Source organism: Rhinatrema bivittatum, chromosome 6 (assembly GCF_901001135.1).
Source record: "Rhinatrema bivittatum chromosome 6, aRhiBiv1.1, whole genome shotgun sequence".
In the NCBI taxonomy this organism is placed as follows: Eukaryota; Metazoa; Chordata; class Amphibia; order Gymnophiona; family Rhinatrematidae; genus Rhinatrema; species Rhinatrema bivittatum.
This window is the reverse complement of record NC_042620.1, coordinates 88,893,983-88,914,773: the sequence shown is the minus strand read 5'-3', so window position 1 is coordinate 88,914,773 and position 20,791 is coordinate 88,893,983. Positions and strand designations below refer to the sequence as shown.

The 20,791-nt window shown below is 45.5% G+C and overlaps 1 protein-coding gene across 3 annotated transcripts in view; it reads right to left on the bottom strand.

Annotated features, from left to right (window-relative positions):
- LOC115093599 (E3 ubiquitin-protein ligase MARCH7-like) overlaps positions 1-8,112 on the bottom strand; it is a 184,058-nt gene extending 175,946 nt beyond the window's left edge. For 2 of the 3 annotated variants that reach the window (XM_029605579.1, XM_029605580.1), the window contains exon 1: positions 7,931-8,112. In XM_029605579.1, coding sequence (XP_029461439.1) covers positions 7,931-8,099 — 169 coding nt within the window. In that variant the 5' untranslated portion in view covers positions 8,100-8,112. The remainder of the gene's footprint in view (positions 1-7,930) is intronic. The other variant, XM_029605581.1, reaches the window with a different exon arrangement.
- Positions 8,113-20,791: the final 12,679 nt, after the last annotated feature.

Here is a 20,791-nt window from a genome sequence, read left to right as displayed (position 1 = left end):
ATGAGTAACGGCAACCGTGGGTGGGATGCTGAGTCCATCTGTCTACACTAAGGAAAACGAAATTATCAGGCAAGTAATTTCTCCATTTCCTAGCGTGTAGCAGATGTACTCAGGACCAATGGGATATATAAAAGCTACTCCCGAACCGGGTGGGAGGCTGCCCGTGACCCACTTAGTACTGCCCTTGCAAATGCTGTGTCCTCCTGAGCCTGAACATCCAGGCGGTAAAACCTGGAGGTGGTGTGGATGGAGGACCATGTCGCCGCCCTACAGATCTCGGCGGGTGACAGCATCTTGGTTTTCGCCCAGGACTCTGCCTGGGCTCTAGTAGAATGGGCCTTGACTTGTAAAGGCGGTGGCTTGCCTGCTTCTACGTAGGCCGCCTTGATGACTTCTTTGATCCAGCGGGCTATGGTTGCTCGCGAGGCTGCTTCCTCTTGCTTCTTCCCGCTGTGAAGGACAAATAGATGATCCGTCTTTCGTATGGATTCTGACCTTTCCAGGTATCGGACTAGGAGCCTGCCGACGTTGAGATGGTGTAGACTTCAAGCCTCTTCCGAATTCTTATGCTCATCTGGTGATGGTAGCAAGATGGTTTGGTTGAGATGGAAGTGAGAAACCACTTTGGGGAAGAAGGACAGAACTGTGCGTAACTGGATGGTTCCCGGGGTGAGTCTGAGGAACAGCTTTCGGCAGGACAGTGCTTGTAGATCGGATATACGACGGGCCGAACAGACTGCCAACAGGTAGGCTGTCTTCAGTGTTAATAGTCGGAGAGACAGGCCGGAGAGGTCTGAAGGAGGTTCCTGCTAGGAAATCTAGGACCAGGTTGAGGTTCCAAAGAGGCACCGGCCACTTCAGGGGTGGTCGAATCTGCTTGAATCCTTTCAGAAAGCAGGAGACATCCGGGTGAGAGGCTATGCTGCCGCTCTCGCTCTAGGTTCCGTAGCATGACAATGCGGCCACCTGTACCTTGATGGAGTTGAGAATCCCTTCTGCAGGAATTCCAAAACCACAGGAATTTTGACAGAGCGTGGTATGATGTTGCGGTCCTCGCACCAGGCTTCGAATATTCTCCAAATCCTTATGTTAGGGATGTGGAGAACTTGCGTGCTCGGAGCAGGGTGTCAATTACTGCCCCCGAGTATTCGCTCTTCCTCAGGCGAGTCCTCTCAATGGCCAGACCGTAAGAGAGAATCTAGCTGGATCCTCGTGGAGGATCAGTCCCTGTTGGAGCAGGTCTCTGTGTGGAGGTAGCGGCAGGGAGCTCCCTGTCAGTCTTTGCACCACAGTCTTCTTGGCCCGTCCGGGGCCACTAGAAGTACTGGTCCCCTGTGGTGTTCTCTCTTGTGGATGATCGTGCCCAATAGGGGCCACGGCGGGAAGGTGTATAACAGTCTCCTGTGGCCAGGTCTGTACCAGGGTATAGATTCCCTGGGACTGGGGTTCCCGTCTGCGGCTGAAGAAACCGAGTACTTGGGCGTTGGACCGGTTTGCCAGGAGGTCCATGGTGGTGTTCCCCAACGGTTTACTATCAATTGGAATGCTGTGGTTGACCATCTCCATTCTCCTGGATCTAGACTGTCTCCGCTGAGGTAGTCCGCAGCGACTGTCTTTCCTGGCAATGTGGACGGCTGAGATCTCTTGAAGATTCACTTCTGCCCATGACATTAGGAAGTCTATTTCCAAAGACACCTTTTGGCTTCTGGTTCCTCCCTGACAGTTGATGTAGGCCACTGTTGTGGCATTGTCCGACATTACTCTGACCACTTTGTCTTGGAGTCTGAACGAACTTTAGGCAGGCAAGTCTGACTGCCCCGGCTTCTAGGCTATTGATGTTCCATCACCCTTGGGCGGTTAGCTCCTGGCTGGCATCCGTGGTGAGTAGGATCCAGGTTGGTGAAGACAGTCTTGTTCCCTGGCTCAGATGGGCTTCTTGTAGCCACCATCTTGGTGAACGTCCAGGGTACAGTGGCTAACCCAAAAGGTAGTGCCCAGAACTGGTAGTGACAGTCCAGGATAGAGAAGTGTAGAAAACGCTGATGCTCTTGATGGATTGGAATGTGTAGGTAGGCTTCCGACAGATCCAGGGATGTAAGGAACTCTCCCGGTTGTATCGCCCTTATTACCAAGTGTAGTGTTTCCATGCAGAAGCGAGGAATCTTCAGGTGACTGTTGACCACCTTGAGGTCCAGGATGGGTCTGAACATTCCTTCTTTCTTGGGGACGATAAAATAGATGGATTAATGTCCAGTATTTATTTGTTGTGGAGGCACCCGCGTTATAGCCTCTAAGGCTAGCAATCTGGTCAGTGTAGCTTCCACTGCCATCCTCTTGGAAGGTTTGTGGCAGGGATATTTCACAAACTTGTCCGGCGGGAGGTGGTGGAAATCCAGGTAATATCCCTCTCGAATGATGGCTAGGACCCACTTGTTCTGTTTAACATTTTTTATATACCGAGGTTCTAGAGACAGAATCACTAAGCACTTCGGTTTACAGAGAACAATTGAAATGACTGAAAGTGAGTCTTACAGAGAACAAGGAAATGAATAACTGGGATGTTACTCAATTTAAAAACTCATTAAGATATAGAAACCTTAAATAACAGAATCATCAATAAAAATGGTAGTCAAACATCTAACAGTTGATTAAAATGATTAGAGTAATATGTGATTAAATCTGAGGTTATTTGGTCGTGAAAAACATAAAACTGAGACAGGGAGGATTGGAAGGATTAAATCCAATTAATCGTAGGCTAGAGTGAAGAGCCAAGTCTTGAGCCTTTTTTTTTAATGTAATTGGGCATTGTTCAAGTCTAAGGTCTGAAGGAAGAGAGTTCCAATGATTCGGGCCAACTGTGGAGAAGGCTCTTTTATTTGAAAATGATTTAATTGGAGGTGTTTTTAGAGAGCCTTGTTGAGCAGCTCTCAAAGGACGGGAAGATGAATGTAGTTATAAAGGGATCCGGAGGTCAAGAGGGGAGTTTTTGTAGATGGATTTGTGGATGATTGAACAAGTTTTGTAGAAAATTCTATATTTTATAGGGAGCCAGTGAAGATTCTTTAAAAACTGGAGTGATGTGGTCCCTTTTTTTTGAATTAGTAAGAATCCTAGCTGTGGCATTCTGTAGCATTTGAAGAGGTCTAAGGGATGTCGCTGGGAGACCAATTAAAAGGGCATTACAATAGTCAATCTTTGAAAAAATGATTGCTTGCAGAACTGATCTAAAATCATGGGGGTGAAGTAGAGGTCTGAGTCGTTTTAATACTTGAAGTTTGAAGAAACAGACCTTCACTGTGTTGCTGATGAAGCTTTTGAAATTGAGTTGGTTATCTATGATAACTCCTAAGTTTCTGACTATGGGAGAAAAAGAAGGTGATGGAATTGGTTGAGAGTTGGAGAGATTGTAGTTGCCATCTTGGGTGATAAGGAGGAATTCAGTTTTGTTGGTGTTGAGAATTAAGCAGAGGTCAGCAAGAAGATTGGAGATGGAAGTAAAACATGAGTTCCAAAAATGAAGAGTTTCTTGCAGTGATTTGGTAATTGGAATGAGTATTTGGACATCGTCCGCATATAGGTAGTGGGTTAGATTCAGATTAGATAATTGACAAAGAGGGAGTAAATAAATGTTAAATAAAGTCAGAGATAAGGAGGATCCTTGAGGGACTCCTAGAGTGGAGCAGATGGGTTGTGATTCATTATTGTTAATTTTGACTTTATAAAACCTGTCTTGGAGGAAGGATTTAAACCAACTGAGAACGGTGTCTTTGATTCCAATCTCAGTTAGTCTGTTAAGGAGGATCTCATGGTTAACAGTGTCAAATGCCGCTGATAAATCAAGGAGGATAAGGAGGCAAGGTTGTTTTTTCTCACGGTTGAAAAGGATGTTATCAGCTAGAGAAATTAGTAAGGATTCTGTGCTACGGTTTTTGCGGAAGCCAAATTGTGAAGTAGCGAGAATGTTGTTCTCATTTAGGAAATCTGAGAGTTGATGGTTTACTATTCTTTCGAGGATTTTGGCAATAAAAGGGAGATTTGCTATTGGACGGAAGTTTGCTAAATTTTCAGGAGATAGATTAGGTGTTTTTTAAAAGAGGTTTCAGAATAGCGCCGGCGTTGCGCACCGAAGGAGCGCGACAAAGGGGCCTGCCCCTTTGTTTCGCCCCTTCGTACAGCCCCAAGTAAAGCCCAAAACTTTTTACTTTTTACTCTCAACCCATCTTTGGTAGAATAGGGTAAGTCTGCCCCCTATGGCTTCTTCCTTTGGATGAGTCGGCTGATTTTCATTTGTGAGGTGCAGCTAGGGCGGGAGCCCGAGCTGGCTCCCCTTTTGTTGTGCTTGTTCCGAAAGGACTGGCTCCGGCCTGCGGGGCGGGCCACTTGATTGAAGCACTGTGATCCTCTGCCCCTGGAGGTTCGGGAGAAGGATCGCTGTTCTCTTATTCCTGTCCTCCGGTAACCGCAACAGTGGGGACTTGCCCCATTTGTTGGCTAGTTTCTCTAGTTCGCTTCCGAACAGGAGTGTTCCTTTGAAAGGCATCCTTGTGAGTCTCGTTTTGGAGGATGCATCGGCCAACCAGTTTTGGAGCCAGATTTCTCTTCTGGCTGCCACGGCAGATGACACTCCCTCTAGCTGCTGTGCGTACCAGATCAGAAGAGGTGTCCGTGAGGAATGATACAGCTGGTTCCAGGACCTCCCCAGGAGTGTTTTTCCTGGTCTGTGCTAAGCAGGCGCACGTCTTCACGGCACAGCAGGCTGCGATCTGTAAAGACGTAGCGGAGACAAAGGACTATTTGAGAATAGATTCCAGGCGTCTGTCTTGAGCATCCTTGAGTGCTGCTCCTCCCTCCACCAGGATAGCAGTGCGCTTCGAGACCGCACAGACCATGGCATCCACTTTCGGACATGCCAGGAGATCTTTGGCGGCTGGGTCCAGAGGGTACATGGCTGCCAGAGCCCAGCACCCTTTGAATGTCATTTCTGGTGCATCCCATGCCAGGTCAATTAGTTGCTGGACGGCGTGTAATAGTGGGAAATGGCGGGAGGTCTGACGGAGTCCCTCTAATAGTGGGTCCGTCTTAGGTTCCCCCGAGGGACTTGTGTCCGGGATAGCAAGCTCTTTTAAGCTGTGTGTGACCAGGTCTGGAAGTTCGTCCTTGGTGAAGAAGCGTCGCATGGTTCGGTGGGGCTCTGTCCCCTGGTGGGGATGAGGGCTCTGTCCCCTGGTGGGGATGAGGATTCAGAACCCCCTCCAGGGGTTCTGAATCCTCATCTGAGTTGTCAGTGTCCTCGAAGGTGGGGCTTCTGGGTGGTGGGATCACTTCCCTGGGCATAGAGGGTCCCGGCATGTTGAGGTCCTCTGGTGGCGCCTGTGGCCGTATTATAGGAGGCCCCGTATGCATGTGGACGAAGGTATGCAGACCTTTGAAGAATTCCACCCAGATGCTGGGTCTAGACTAAGAGGCGCAGTGTCCATAGGGAGCCCAGTTTGAGGGGGAGGTCCCGCTGTGCAATGCTAGGTCCGGCGTACTGCTCGAGAGGCTGGAGCGGGCCATGAGTTGGATCCCCTAGGGCCTCTTCACACTGTATACACAGGGCCGTGGCCTCCTCATGCTGTGCAGCTCTAATGTGGCATGCTGGGCAAAGGCCCTGAGCTTTGAGTTTATTTTCCAGTGGTGCCATGGCTTGTGCATGTAAATACAGTTGTGCGCTCCGGTGTGCGGAGTTGTGCGCACAGGTCGAAGTTATGCCCCCGGCACAGTAAGCGCGTGGCTATGCACATCGCTTATGCGCCCGGTTCTTGTGCACGCAATGTTGTACGCACAAGGTATGTGTGTGCACGGCTCGCCTCTGTGCGCAAGAATCAAAATGGCGGACAGAGCAAAATGGTGACTGTGACCACCTCTGAGAGTCTCCACATGGGAGGATCCTCGGATCTGACCGGGATCTAGCCCTGCTAGGGCAGATCAACCCGGTGGCACTGGTCACAGCTGGTGACCTGTGCGGCTCCTCGAGCTTCAGAGATGGAGACTTTAAAATAGATTTCTACCTTACCTAGTCTCTGCGCTTCCCGGTATTGTTCCAGGCGGTCTCCAGCTGCGGGGGGAGAGGGAAAATACCTTCACCACCGCGCTCGAGGTTGCATCTGCTGCCTCTCAGCCTCACCCAATGTCGGGGGTTAGGTCCCCGCCAAGGGTCAGCCGCCGGACCAAGGTTTTACCTCCGAGGGATCGCAGAAATCACATCGGGAAATCTCAACTGGGGGAGGGACCAGATGAGTGTCACCACAGGAGAGTGGGGCTCATCTGTAGAGGTAAGATTTCTTATTTTGGTTTTCTTTGGTAAAATTACTCTAACGCTGTGCGAGCGTGCGTAGAGTCCCTAACTGCTATGGAGACGGAAAATACTGGAGAGCTGCACTTCCTGCAGGGGTATATGTACTAGGGGCTGACGTCAGATTGAAATCTGATCCGTCTCCAACTGCTATCAGGAGTACACTATACCCATTGGTCCTGAGTCCGTCTGCTACACGCTAGGAAATGAGAGATTTTAATCTGCCGGACACTGGTTTGCAGAAAATGTAGATATCTTGAAATCTCTAGAAGAGGCTCTCCTGAGGTAAAATGACAACAGAACTCACAAGGGAGTAGGCATTATCTGACCAGTACTTTCAAATGGGCAATAGTTTAAGGTCAGAGGTGATAGTCACCTGAGCTTCAGTGATCAGACACTGCGGTTTAATATAAGAGCAAAAAGACACAAAGGTCAGGGTCTTGGACTTCAAGAATACCAGTTTTAAGATTGGTTTCCCTTCCCCCTCCAATCTCTTTATGAAGTAGAACAATGGATTATACTAGAAAAAGGGCCATAAAAGTATATGAAGCCAGGCAAAGATCTAAACACATATACCCTGAAAGAAAGGGGAGATATATGAGAGATTTAAATACTTTCAAGGAATAAAGACACACAGGAGGTAGGCTTCTCAATGAAAAGGAGGTTCTAGAACAAAAGGTCATGGGAAGAGGGTAAAAGGGGGTTAAATTCAGGACGTATTTCTTTACAGAAATGGTGTCGACACTTGGAACAGACTCCCAGTGGATATAGTGGAAACATATGCTATCAAAATTCAAGATGACATGGGACAAAAGAGAAAGGAACTATAAGTCAGAGTACATGAGTATGGGCTATCTGCTGTTATTATTCTATGGAAAATTGAGGTAATCAGGGAAGGCAGCCAGGACAGTACAAGCACATAAAAATAGCTAAGGGTACAACAGCAAGGCAACAAGACTTTTCCCCAGAAGTCAATGAAAAGAATAAGAAATGAGATGGGATTGTACATCTGAAGTGAAAAGGAAAAATGGTCAGAAGACCAGGAAAAGCAGAAATAGTGAACAAAACTTCAGTTACCATAGAAGGGTTTGGAAAAAAGTACCACTTACACAGGGATCATTCCATTTACATGGTAGTTCAGTACAATTGCACTTTGGAAACTGCAGAGGGCATCTTTCATAACAAAATGTGGAAACTGGAACAAGACTGCGAACTGCAGGTCAGTTTACTTTTTTTTTTAATCACTATTAAATTTACCCACACTATTGAGATCAGACTATCTTCAGTTCAGTGTATTGCAAACCAGGATTATGTCAAACCAAATTGCAACAATTTCTTAGGTGACTAAAAAATTAGAACTCCCCCCCCCCCCCCCCGTGTGTGCAATTAGATGTACTTTTTTTTTTTTTTTTTTTTAAAGAAGGTCTAGCTATAATGAAATTTCAGACTGGCTCCCATCTGATCATATTCACGCCACAGTGACATTATGTAATCCTCACTCATCAGGTTCTCCTCGTTATCGCAAACATTCAGATCATTCCATAACATGTACATACATGCTCAAGATGCAGGTATAATCTTCATTTGCAACATTACCTGTACCTGAAACTGCATTCTGGCTGCTGCTTACACCAGATGTAGAGGTGAACCCAGAATATGAGAGTTTTGGTCTCTTAGAATCCCAGTCCTGTTGCTGATTAAGCAGGCTTGAGTATGCTCCCTGAGTTCTCTCAGATCCATCATACCAAGCAGGCTGGATAGGCATAGATGTTGCAGACTAGATGAAAAGAAAATATTGTTCTTCATAAACCAAATACTTATCCTAATTTATATTTGGATAATAAATTACTGCAAACGGGAAAAAAAAACCAAAAACTGATAAACCATTTTAATATATTTCCCTAGTTTATAGTATTGCTAGTAAAATGTCCCCTGACAACCTTCCCAAATGTTTGACATCTTGGTTGCAGTGAGAAGTTAACACTTCAAATGTGGAAAATCACACAAACCAGAGATTTTCAAGCATTAACACAAAAAGCATTGCAAACTGCTTAGACATTCTTTAACTCTGCTGTTTGCATTCTGACCACACTTCAGAGCTCAGTTATTTCAAGAAGTCACAATATTTAGTGGTAAAGGCTTGCCAATTTACAATGCCAGCAAAAAAGGCCTTCATTTTAATACTATTTGTGTCTGAAGCAATCCATATGTTCAGATTCAACTCAGACTCCTCAATTAAATACTATACTAGCCTGGTGGCTCTGAAGCATAGAGATGTGCGCATTGTTAACACCTATTAGTTTGGGCTTCTTTTTGAGGCCCCTGCAGGAAATTTCGTTTTTCCCTGCAGTTTGGGGGTTTTTTCCCCATGGGTCCCAATTTTTGTGTTAACGCGCGCTAACTCCCATTAACGCGCACTAGCGAACTATGAATTTTTCTGAAATTTTGGAAAAATTCAGTTTGTTTTTTGGTGCCCATGAACCATGATGAATTGTCTAATAAATGAAAAACGAATGCACATCTCTACTGAAGCAGTACTGAGCACTGCCATGTGGAGGACCTTGATTAGAATCCTTGGCTAGGCTGTCCATTACCAACATTAACCAGGGATACTATGAAGGCAGAATTCACATCCCCTGGTGGGAGATTGGGGGGGGGGGGGGTGTGTGTGTGGAGAAAATTGCCCCAAGAGAGGAAAGGTGTCCCAGTCATCAATTAAATACTATACTACCCTATACTAGAAGAACCTAGACCCAAACGATCTGAACTACCGTCCAATCTCCAACCTACCCCTACTTGCAAAACTGACAGAGAAAGCGGCTCTGAAACAGATCAATGATCACCTCGAAACATCCTGCATCCCGCACAACACTGTTTTAGGAAAAACCACTCCACAGAAACCCTGCTACTCAACCTATCAAATAATATAATAAGAGGTTTCGATAATAAAATAAACCATTTACTAATCCTTCTGGACCTCTCGGTCGCATTAGACACAGTAGACCACAAAAGCCTAATATCAAGACTAGCAAACATTGGGCTCTCAGGCAAAACACTAGACTGGTTCACATCCTTCCTCAAAAACAGACATTTCAAAGTCAGCATCAACACAACTCATCTGAAGCCATCCCTCTTGAAACAGGAGTGCCACAAGGATCCGCACTATCAGCCATACTCTTTAATATATACCTACTCCCACTCTTGCCAACTCATCTCTGGTCTAGGCGTAACATTCTATATGTACGCTGATGACATACAACTCCTCACACAGATAACCTCCACCATCGAAGATGCAATGATTTTAGCAGCCTCTCACCTTGAATCAATCAGAAACATGTTAAACCACCTAAAGCTGTGCCTCAACATGAACAAAACAGAATGCATTCTGATAGAAAGAAAAGACGCAAGATCAAAAACCAACCACTCCATACAAATAGACAACATCCGTATCCAATTAAGAGACAACGTAAAAGACCTAGGTATATGGGTGGACAATGAACTCAACTACAAAAAACACATCACAACAAAAACCAAAGAAGGCTTTCACAAGCTTCAAATATTTAAACACCTAAAACAGATACTTCACTACCAAGATTTCAGAACCATACTACAATCACTCATTCTCACTAGCCTCGACTACTGCAACTCTCTTTTGATAGGACTCCCAAAGACGACCTTAAAACCACTACAATTGCTACAGAACGCTGCAGCTAGAGTCCTAACCAGCAAAAAAAGGTCAGACCACATCACCCCGGTTCTCAGTCTACACTGGCTACAGATTGAAAAAAGAATTGAATTAAAAATCCTGACAATCCCATACAATGTAATATACAAGGCAGATAACACCGCCCTCAACAACATCATAAGATACACAGATCACAGTGCACGAAAAGAACCGCAAGTAAAATACAACTAGTAATACCATCACTTCCATTAGCTAAGCTATCAAACACAAGAAACAGAGCTATTTCAATTGCAGGACCAAAATTATGGAACTCACTCTCTGATTACCTGAGCTCACAAAACATCAAAACATTCAAAAAAGAGCTCAAAACATGGATCTACACTCAAGCTTTCAAAGATGGTATCAGCTAACCAAATATCACATAGATAGCTCATAACCACCTTCGGTTATGATAGAACAATACCAAGACTATGTTTGAAATCAGTCGATAGATCACTAACAAGAATGTTACTATATTTTCTCGTAAGCTTTCTAAAACTAGTTCCCATATTCACATCTTGCTATCATTATACGACTTGAACACAGTTTCCCAAGATTTTATCAGTTAAAACCATAATGTTTTAAATTACAGATATTTAAGTTAAGCTGTTAAAACGTTATCCAATCTGTTCTCTGTTATACCATGTTCCGTTTCCTAGTTACAACAATTTAATACATTATGGTATCTGTAAACCGGAGTGAAGGCAGCTAGCTAAATTTCAGTATAAAAAAAGCAAGTAAATAAAGATTAATGGTGATACTAGTAGGCAAGTTAAGGTTCCAAGATTGCACAGCTCTGCAAAAAACACAAGTATGTGGCTCCTATCTGATTGTTGCTGCAAATGACTAAGTTAAGGGAGTTAGGAAGGGGGATATAAAATAGGGGGAAAAGGATTATATAGTTGCAAATGAAGGCTTTTTGAACAGAAGCTCAGAGGCTAATGAATTGAACTGAAGTGCAAATAGAGCCGGAGGAAGCTTGCAGTCACACACTAGAGTTAAGGTGTGTATACTGAATTGCATGGTATTCTTTATATGCACCTTGGAGTGATTTACTATAAGAACACTTTACTATCATTTTACAATGTTTGGACTGAAGTTGCACCAACTTGCTGGTATTTGAAGGTGGAATACTACTTTTGGTAACCAAAGTGATACTTATGGAGTTAAGCCTCAGAAACAATCAGGGCCAGTGCAAGGATATTTTATTTATTTAAAGCTTTTCTATACCGGCATTCATGATACAATCATATCATGCCGGTTTACAGGTAACGGGGTGTAATAACCTTAAGCAAACAACAAGTGGAAAGGAACAAAAAAAGTTACAATAAAACAGGGTTGCTGGAACTGGGGGAGGAATGAAACAAGAGTAGGAGTAACTTACAGTAATTTTATAGTAAAAACCTATTTACATAGTGCTGAAAAGTCTCTTAATAGTTTTCTTAATAGTTGTTGTTAAGGAGAGTCAGTTAGAATCGGGAAAGGCTTTGTTTAATTAGCCAAGTCTTAAGCCTTTTTCTAAAAGTTGGTAAACATGGTTCTAGTCTGAAATCAGGGGGTAAGGTACTCCATAGATATGGTCCCGCTGTGGAAAAGGCCCGATCTCTGAAAGCAAGATGGTGAGTGGATTTAGATGGGGGAACCAGCAAGGAACCTCTGTAGGTTTGGATAGGTTTGGATGAAGTGTGGTCTGAGGGGGATTTGGAGGTCAAGAGGGGCTTGGGAGTGGATGGTTTTATGGATGATGGTGATGGACTTGTGTAGAATTCTGAAGTGTATTGGTAGCCAGTGTAAATTTCTGAGAATAGGGGAGATGTGGTCTCTTCTTCTGGAGTTTGTCAGGATTCTGGCTGCTGCATTCTGTAGCATCTGAAGAGGTTTGATGGATGAGGAAGGGAGACCTAGCAAGATAGAATTGCAATAATCTATATCTTGGAGAATATTACGGCTTGGAGGACTGTTCTGAAGTCTTTAAAGTGGAGGAGAGGTTTGATTCTTTTTAGAACCTGCAGCTTATAGAAGCAGTTCTTGGTTGTGTTAATGAATGTTTTTAAATTCAGGCGGTTGTCTTATCACTCCTAGGTCTCTTGCTTGGGTAACAATGGTGTTAGCTGGTGCACTTTGTGGGGTACTACTGTTTTCCGGGGAGATGAGAAGGAGTTCAGTCTTAGCTGAGTTTAATATCAAGTTTAAGTTTGCGAGAAGTCGGTTGATCTCTTGGAGGCAGTTTTCCCAGTGTTTAAGTGTTTTAGTGATAGATTCTTTGAGGGGGATCAAGATTTGTAAGTCGTCAGCGTATAGGAAATGTTTTAGTTGAAAGTTAGTTAAGAGCTGGCATAGAGGAAGGAGGTAAATGTTGAAGAGAGTTGAGGAGAGGGAAGAGCCTTGAACTCCTAGTGAGGAACTGAAGCGAGGGGATTCTTTTATTGATTTTGACTTTGTAACCTCTGTTACAGAGGAATGTTTTGAACCAAGAGAAGGCCGTGCCTGTTATTCCAATGTCCAATAGACAGTTGAGGAGGATGGAGTGATTAACAGTGTCAAAGACCGCCAACAGGTCAAGGTGAATTAGTAAAAAAGATTGTCCTTTGTCCAAGCCCATGATGAGGTGGTCTGTTAGTGAAAGGAGTAGGGATTCAGTACTTAATGCCTTGCTGAACCCGTATTGGGTGGGGTACAGTATATTGTGATCTTCGAGGTAATCAGAGAGTTGTGAATTGACTAATTTTTCCATAATCTTGGCTACAAATGGAAGGTTGGAAATAGGGCGAAAGTTGTTTGGATTGTTAGGATCCAAATCCTGTTTCTTTAGGAGGGGTTTGAGAGAAGCAAGTTTTAGGGCGTCTGGGAAAATTCTCTGTGTTAAAGAACAGTTTATGATATCCGCCAGTGGTTTGGCGATGGTTTCAGGTATTAGCAGGAGAAGTTTTGATGGGATTTGATCGAAGGGATGGGAGGAAGGTTTCATCTTCTTTAGTAGAGATTGAATCTCTAGGGCAGTGGTAGGTTCGAACAATTCCAGAGATTCTTTTATTTAGGAGGTGGTAGGAACTAATAGGAGAGATGGGGGTAGGGGGCAAGAAGGTTAAGAGATTGGAGATTTTGCTTTGGAAGAACATAGCCAGTTCATCAGCTTTGGATTGTGCTTGGTCGAGAGGAATAGTGTAAGTTTGGATACGTAGGAGAAAAGGGCTTTTGCGTCGTAGACGAGGTCATGAATCTTGTGTGCGTAGAAATCCCTTTTCGACCAGAGTTCCTGTAGTGATGGAGGGTGGATTTGTACACGGATAGTGTGCTGGGGCAAGGTGTTTTGCACCATTTGTTTTCTTTCTGAGGTTTTGTTTGAGTTTTCGAAGGTCATTGGTGAACCAAGGTTGTCTCTTTGGGGCTTTTGGGTTGAGTTTTATTGTTGACAGAGGACAATTTATTTGCTATTTTCTCTGTGATATTGCTCCATGATGATAGGGCTGAGTTGGGATCTGAAAGGTTTGTGTGTGGAAGTTCATTAGCCAAGTGGTTGCTGAGGTCATCAGTGGAGCAAACTTTTCTGTAGAGAAACGAAGATTGCAGGGGGTGTGTGTTATAGGTTTCTGTTATTGAGAAGGTAGCGGAGATTACTGAGTGGTCCAACCAAGAGACCGGTGTGCATACAGGGGGGGGATGAGTGCGTGATGCCTGAGTTTATGAAAATGAGGTCCAGGATGTGGCCAGCTTTATGGGCGGGCTTATTGATGATCTGCTGGAAGCCCATGGCTGTAAGTGTGGAGAGCAAGGCCTCACAGTTGGTTGAGAGTGTGGTGTTGTCGACATGGAGGTTGAAGTCTCCTAGGATCAAGGCAGGGGAGTCCAGATTCATGTGTTTTGCAATTATTTCTACGATGGGGGAGGCATCTGCGTCGAGAATTCCTGGTGGAGCGTAAACTAAGAGGATTTGGAGTGGGTCAGTTTTGAAGAGGCCAACTTCTAATTTTGAGTCAGATTTTACTGGGAGTTGGGAGAACTCTTTTTTGGCTGCTAAAAGGATGTCCCCGCCCCTTTTCTTTAGTCGGGAGGAGGGAAAAGAAGTCGTAGAGCTGCGTGGGGAGTTGGTTTATTAGTGCTATATCTGTTGGTTTAAGCCATGTTTCTGTTATGGCGCATATGTCTGGTTTTGCATCTAGGAGATAGTCATTGAGGATCAGAGATTTCTTTGCGATGGATTGTGCATGGAATAGTGTCAGGGAGAATAGTGAGAGACCTAGGAGTTGAATAAGGGGTGAAATCATGATTGGAATGAGGGTTTTAGTGGTGTGTGGTCGATATTGCATTGTTGCTTTTCCTGTGTTGAGGAGACTGTGCTGAAGGATGGGGATTGGGAATCCAGGTAGCATTATAATCTAGTAGTGCAGGAAAGGATGGGTTGATTGCTGGATGAGTGCTTGAGGAAGCTAGGTGAATGGTGGAAGAGGCTGGATGAGTGCTGGGAGAGGCTTGAGGAAGCTGGATGAATGCTGGAAGAGGGTCACGAGTGGCAGTGCTGGGAGAGGCTGCCTTCCAAGGGGGGGCCTCTGACCTGAGTTCTGGGGCTCACAAAGGGGTGCACTAAGGGGCAGACCCCTTAGGTCACGCTCCTTCAGGCGTGCGGTGCCGTTGAAGGGAGCTCAAATTTAAAGGGCTGAATGGGCCAGCCTCCCAGGCGTCCGCAGCTCCTGCCCCTTGATTGGAGGGCTAGGGAGCTCAGGGAGGGTTCATGGGCGGCCTTGCATGTCGGCGCGTTCTTCTGTTAATTTTCTTTTGTTTTAGTTTCTTACTTTTGGAGGACGACGACCCCTCCCCTCACGGTCTCCCGGCGTCTCTCTCTTTTGTTCAATTCACTTTCTCTGTCCCGGCGTCTCTCTCTCCCAGTCACTTCCAGTGGGAGCCGCTCCCTCCGGTGGGTCCAGGGTGGTACAGGTTCGGGACCGGAGCAGGACGGGAGTCGCAGGAGGTAGGCCTCTGATTCGAGAGGGGGGGGGGGGGGGGGGAGGCGGTCGGGTCAGGTCAGCGCGCTAAAAGGATATTAGGCGTCCTAGGCAAACCTTACAACCATTCATACTACCCTCCCCCTCCTTATTAAAATTTAGGCATTTAACACAGATTTTACATGAAAAAGGACAAAGTACAAATATACCTTACAACAAGTATATTATATTCATAGGCACTGCTATATGCCATCTAGAAAATCCTGCTAAAATGCAAAAGAGATGCTTGGAATCCATATGCAATATATTATACTTGCAATGCTAGTTCCACCCTATTTCCCCGCCCCCCCCAATACCAGCAAAACTTCTGCCGCCGCTACTTTAAATAGTTACATTGTTCTTGTTCTAAGCTCTTATCCCCACCCCAGTTGTACCTCTCCCTGTTCAATGTACTTTTGTTGCAAGTTATATGTAAACATATGTTCCCACGAATATAGTTATATAAAAAAGTTAAATAAAAAATAAATAAATATGGTATTAGACATCGTAACACTTGATGGATATTTTCCTGGTTCTCAGAAAGCCAAGAGTACTCCGAGTTACAATATAGCAAACCTCCCATACCAAAACAGCACTAACTGCCAGCACTTATCAGCAAAAACCCTGATCTACAATGCAAATATACCAGGCCCTAACATACCAATATACCTCCTATTAGGAAGAGAGAACAAGCCAAGCGGCTACAGCTTCTTACACAGGAACTGTCTACCAGCAGAAAACCAAATTCAGTCACATATGCAGAATACGAACATGAAATACAGAATAGAGAGGTCCTAAAATATAAAGTGTGGACAAAATCTGAACTAGAAATCAAAAGCCAGACTCCATATGCATCACAACAATGGAAAAACAAAATACTACCATTCTTCAAAATATCAAATAAAATCAAGAAATAAGAATCAATAATAGTAAAACCATAATAAAACTATTTCAAAACAGCTGGCAAATAGAATATCATCCAATAATTAAAAACTCAAATTTAAAAAATGTTCCAAACTCCAGCAAAACACAAACACCCAATGATTAAAAAAAAATAATTCACCCGATCTCCATACCTGGAAACTTGATATCCAGATGCCTTGAGATTGTCAAATCAGCTGGTGGGGAGGGGGGGTTGTTGTGCATAAACTCTCACATACACAGGCTCCCTCCCTCTCACAGGCACCCCACTCCCTCACACATGCAGTCTTCCTCCTCACATACAAACATTCTCACTCTGGGCTTCTTCCCATTTTATTCTGTGGCAGGCAGGATGGGCTCCGTTCACTGCACTCCATGCCCTCTTCTCTTGGACCTCTCTCACCTTCAGTCGTAGGCAAGATAAGCTCCACCCATGGCTCTCCCAGTCCACCCTCCCTTTGTCTTGGTCTATGCTCTTCATCTTTAGCAGCGGGCAGGTTGGGGTTCCACCTGCAGCCTTTCCAGGACCCCTAGTCTTCTTCAGCTGTAGATGGGATAGGCTCCATCCACAGGCCCACTGGAGTTCTCTCCTTTTTGTCTTCAATCACCGACCAGGGGTTCACACTGGGAATTTTGCCACTCTTAAGGTTTGGTGCTCTAGGCCAGGGGTGGGCAACTCCAGTCCTAGAGGCCACAAATCAGTCAGGTTTCCAGATATCCTTAATGAATATACAAGAGAGATTAGCATGCACTCTACCTCAGTTGTATGCAAATCTATTTCATTCATATTTATTAGGGATATCCTGAAAACCCAACTGGTTTGGAGCCCTTGAAGACAGGAATTGTCTACTCCTGCTCTAGGCAACCACCTAGATCACCTAATGGAAGCACCAGCCCTAAATGCAATACTTGGAATATCTAAAACAGAGGATACAACAGTAGTTTCATGAACTTGGAAAATGAACAATGACAACGACCTAGGCCTAATAATTCAATCAAGGTCTCCTCAGGGGGAAACAATCGACAAATATGACGATCTGGGGAACAAAGCTCTAGATCATCTATTCACAGACCTTGTGAATGAATTAATCTACTCAAGAGAAATCAAAGAATCAACTTAACTATAAAGAGGTTGACTGTGCTTCTCTTCATGACATCAAATTAAACTGAATTTCCCTGTACAGCTGAAAGAAAGAGCTCTGACTATGATGGATTTCCCCATGTAACTGCAAGAAAGCAGAGTTGCTTACCTGTAACAAGTGTTCTCCCAGGACATCGGGATCCTAGTCCTCACATATGGGAGACATCAGATGGAGCACTGTCACGGAACACTTTTGTCAAAGTTCTAGAACTTTGACTGGTACACTGAGCATGCCCAGCATGCCACTAACCCTGCAGCCACCAGGGGGTCCCCCTTCAGTCCTCGTTTGCAAGCAAAAGTACGAGCAGAAAATAAAAAATAATAAAACGTAAGCGAACCCAACGCCGCAAGGTGACACGCAGGTTTCGTGAGAAATAACATCCTGCTGTCCTGGGAGAACCCCTGTTACAGGAAAGCAACTCTGCTTTCTCCCAGGACAAAGCAGGATGTTTAGTCCTCACATTATGGGTGAATAGCAAGCTACAGGCTGAGTCATATGTATGAGGCCAAGCAGCACCGAACATGTGCAAACAGGCACAACAACTGGGGTACTGTTGGCAAGGATGAGGCAGCCTGAGTTCACAGCGGGTCAAGTTAGGACGAGTTGGGTTCCTACAACTGGCAATTACATTCTTAGGACAGACTGGCCAAAGACTGATCCTGTCGCCCAGCCTTGTCTAGGCAGTAGTGAGCTGCGAAGGTGTGGGAGAGAGCTCCATGTCGCAGCTCTGCAGATGTTCAGCAATCAGTACCGAATGGTAGTGTGCTACTGCGTTGCCATTGCTACTAAGTGTGCCTTCACTCGTCCCTGCAGTGCAAGGCTGCTTGCTGGTAACAGAATGCGTTGCAGTCTGCCAACCTGTTTGACAGTGTTTGCTTGCCACCACATTCCCAAGTTTGTTTCTTATCAAAAGAGACAAAAGGTTGGGTGGACTTCCTGTGGGTCTAAGTAAAGCGCAAGAGCATGCTTACAGTCCAAGTTGTGGAGAGCTCGCTCACTTGGGCAAGCGTGAGGTCTTGGAAAGAAAGTGGGCAAGACTATGGACTGATTTAAATGGAAATCAGTTACCACCTTAGGAAGGAATTTAGGGTGAGTGCGGAGAACCACCCGGTCATGGAGGAACCTTGTTGTAGGGTGAATAGGTCACAAGGGCCTGTAACTGCGAGCAGACGTGATGGCTACTAGGAAAAGAACTTTCCATGTAAGGTATCTGAGTTAGCAGGAATGCAAGGGCTCAAAAGGAGTGTGCATGAGCTGTGCAAGTACCACATTAGGTCCCCATGCCACTTAAGCTGTATTAAGCCTCTCATGAAGTGACTCACCAGGAGTTTGAGCCATTATCGGGGCATCTCCTATTCCTTGATGGTAAGCAGAGATGGCACTAAGGTGCACTCGTATAGAGGATGTCTAGAGACCAGATTCCAAGAGGTGCCAGCGATAGTCTGTTAAATTATGTGGGGCAAAAAAGGGATCCAAGCCCTTCTGTGTGCACCACAAGGTAAATCTCTCATTTAGAGCGGTAGGATTTCCACGTGGAAGGCTTGCATGAAGCTACTAGGACTTGAGATACTACAACTACTCAACCTTTCAAGTGACGTATCAGCATTTCACAACATCCAGACCGTCAGAGAGAAGGCCTGGAGATTCGGGTAGAGTAACGTGCCGTGATTCTGTGTTATGAGGTTGGGCGACGTGCCCAGGCGAATGGGGTCTTGGACAGAAAGGTCACGAAGTATGGGAAACCAAATTTGGCGCAGCCAATACGGGGCTATGAGAATCATTAAGCCCTGGTCCTGTTGTAGCTTCACAAGAGAGTCTTGCTTATTAGCAAAAATCGGAGGATTCACATAAAGTAGGCCTTTGTTCCAGGGACGGGCAAAGGCATCTCTGGCTGATGCATGCTGGTCCCTGTGCAGGGAGCAGAAGCTTTCCACTTTGTGGTTCGGACTGGATGCAAAGAGGTTGATAGTCTGATGACCCCCACCAGTGGAAGATTCTGCTCGCAACAGAGGGATCCAGAGACCATTCGTGGGACTGGCAACATCGGCTGAGGCGGTCCATCAGTGCATTCTGTGTGCCCGCTAGATAAGTGGCTTGCAGAAGAATGGAATGCGACAGGGCCCAGGCCCAAATCTGCGCCGCCTCCTGGCAAAGCAGATAAGAGCCCATGCCCCCCTGTTTGTTCAGGTACATTGCAACTTGGTTGTCTGTTTGAATCAGGACAACTTTGTTGGAGAGGCAATCCTGAAATGCATAAAGGGCGTACCACATCGCTCGAAGCTCCAAAAAGTTGATTTGATGGGTCGCTTTGGCTGTTGGTCCAAGTCCCTTGAGTTTGAAGGCCTTGGACGTGGGCCTCCCCAACCTAGGTTGGAGGCGTCCGTAGTTAAGGTCACTAAGGAGCCAGTTGCTGGAAAGTAAGACCCACTTGCCTGGTGGACACACAAAGCAACTTACAAGGGGGGCAAACAAAGCTGGCTGGTTATGTGTACCAGGGACAACAGCAGCTGAGTAGCTTGTCGCCACTGGGATTTCAGAGTCCATTGGGTCACTCATGGCCAGGCGTGCCATGGACTGTTGATTGCCATGTGGCCGAGCAACCTGAGTAGCTGACCAACTGAGGCTCTTTGACAGCGAATAAAGCTGGCAAGGTTGGAACAGCATACTCACATGGTCTTTGGGTAAGAATGCTCTGGACAATGTTGTGTCTAGGTCTGCTCCTATAAAGGAGAGAGGATGAGACTGTGTCAACTGGGATTTTTGGGTAATTTATTAGAAATCCTAATGAGTTTAGAAGCCTTATGATGAGACCGAGAGTCCAGGGTTCCTTGTTTTGTTTGGCTTTTTATGAGTCAAGTCGTCCAGGTATGGAAAAAATGTGTCTGCCTCTGCTGTGTAACTGTGCAGCCATGACTGCCAGGCACTTTGTTAAAGACTCTGGGCGCAGACGCTAGGCCGAAATGGTAGTTACTCTGTATTGATAGTGACTGCAGCCCACCACAAATCGCAGATATTTGCGATGAAGCGGAGATATCACTATATAAGTGTATGTGTCTTGCAGGTTCCAGAGAGCCGAGCCAATCCCCTTGAAGTAGAGGAAGCATGGTGCCCAGTGATACCATCTGAACTGTTCCTTGCGAAGAAATGTATTCAAGGCACGGAGCTCCAGAATATGCCGGAGGCCGCCGGTCTTTTTTGGAATTAGGAAATATCTGGAGTAGAACCCATTTTCCCTGCTGATTCGGTAGAACCAGTTCCACGGCTCTGACAGAAGGATTGAGAGCTCTGACTCTAGTTTCCATGTGTGGTTGTCTCAGCTCCAGGATGGAATGGGTGGGAAGGCCTTATGTTCTTATGGGTGTTTTTGAAGAATTTAAACGGTAACTATGGGTTACGATAGACAGTACGCACTGGTCCGTGGTGATTGGATGCAAATGTTGCACAGGCAGCCCCCCACTGGAATATGGCTGCTCTCTTGTGGGGGGGGGGAAAAAAAAAAAAGTCAAATCCAGACATAGGGCCAAGCTTGTGGAGCTAGCTGTAGTCTAGATGTTCTAGTTTGGGGCGCCCGAGCCGGTCGTGCACGGGACGCAGGAGGGTAATATCTGCGTGGCCTGTAGAATTATTTCTTGGGTTCCCTATGTGTGGCCCTACGGGCTACAGAGGGAACATCTGGGAAGACAGTTGACAA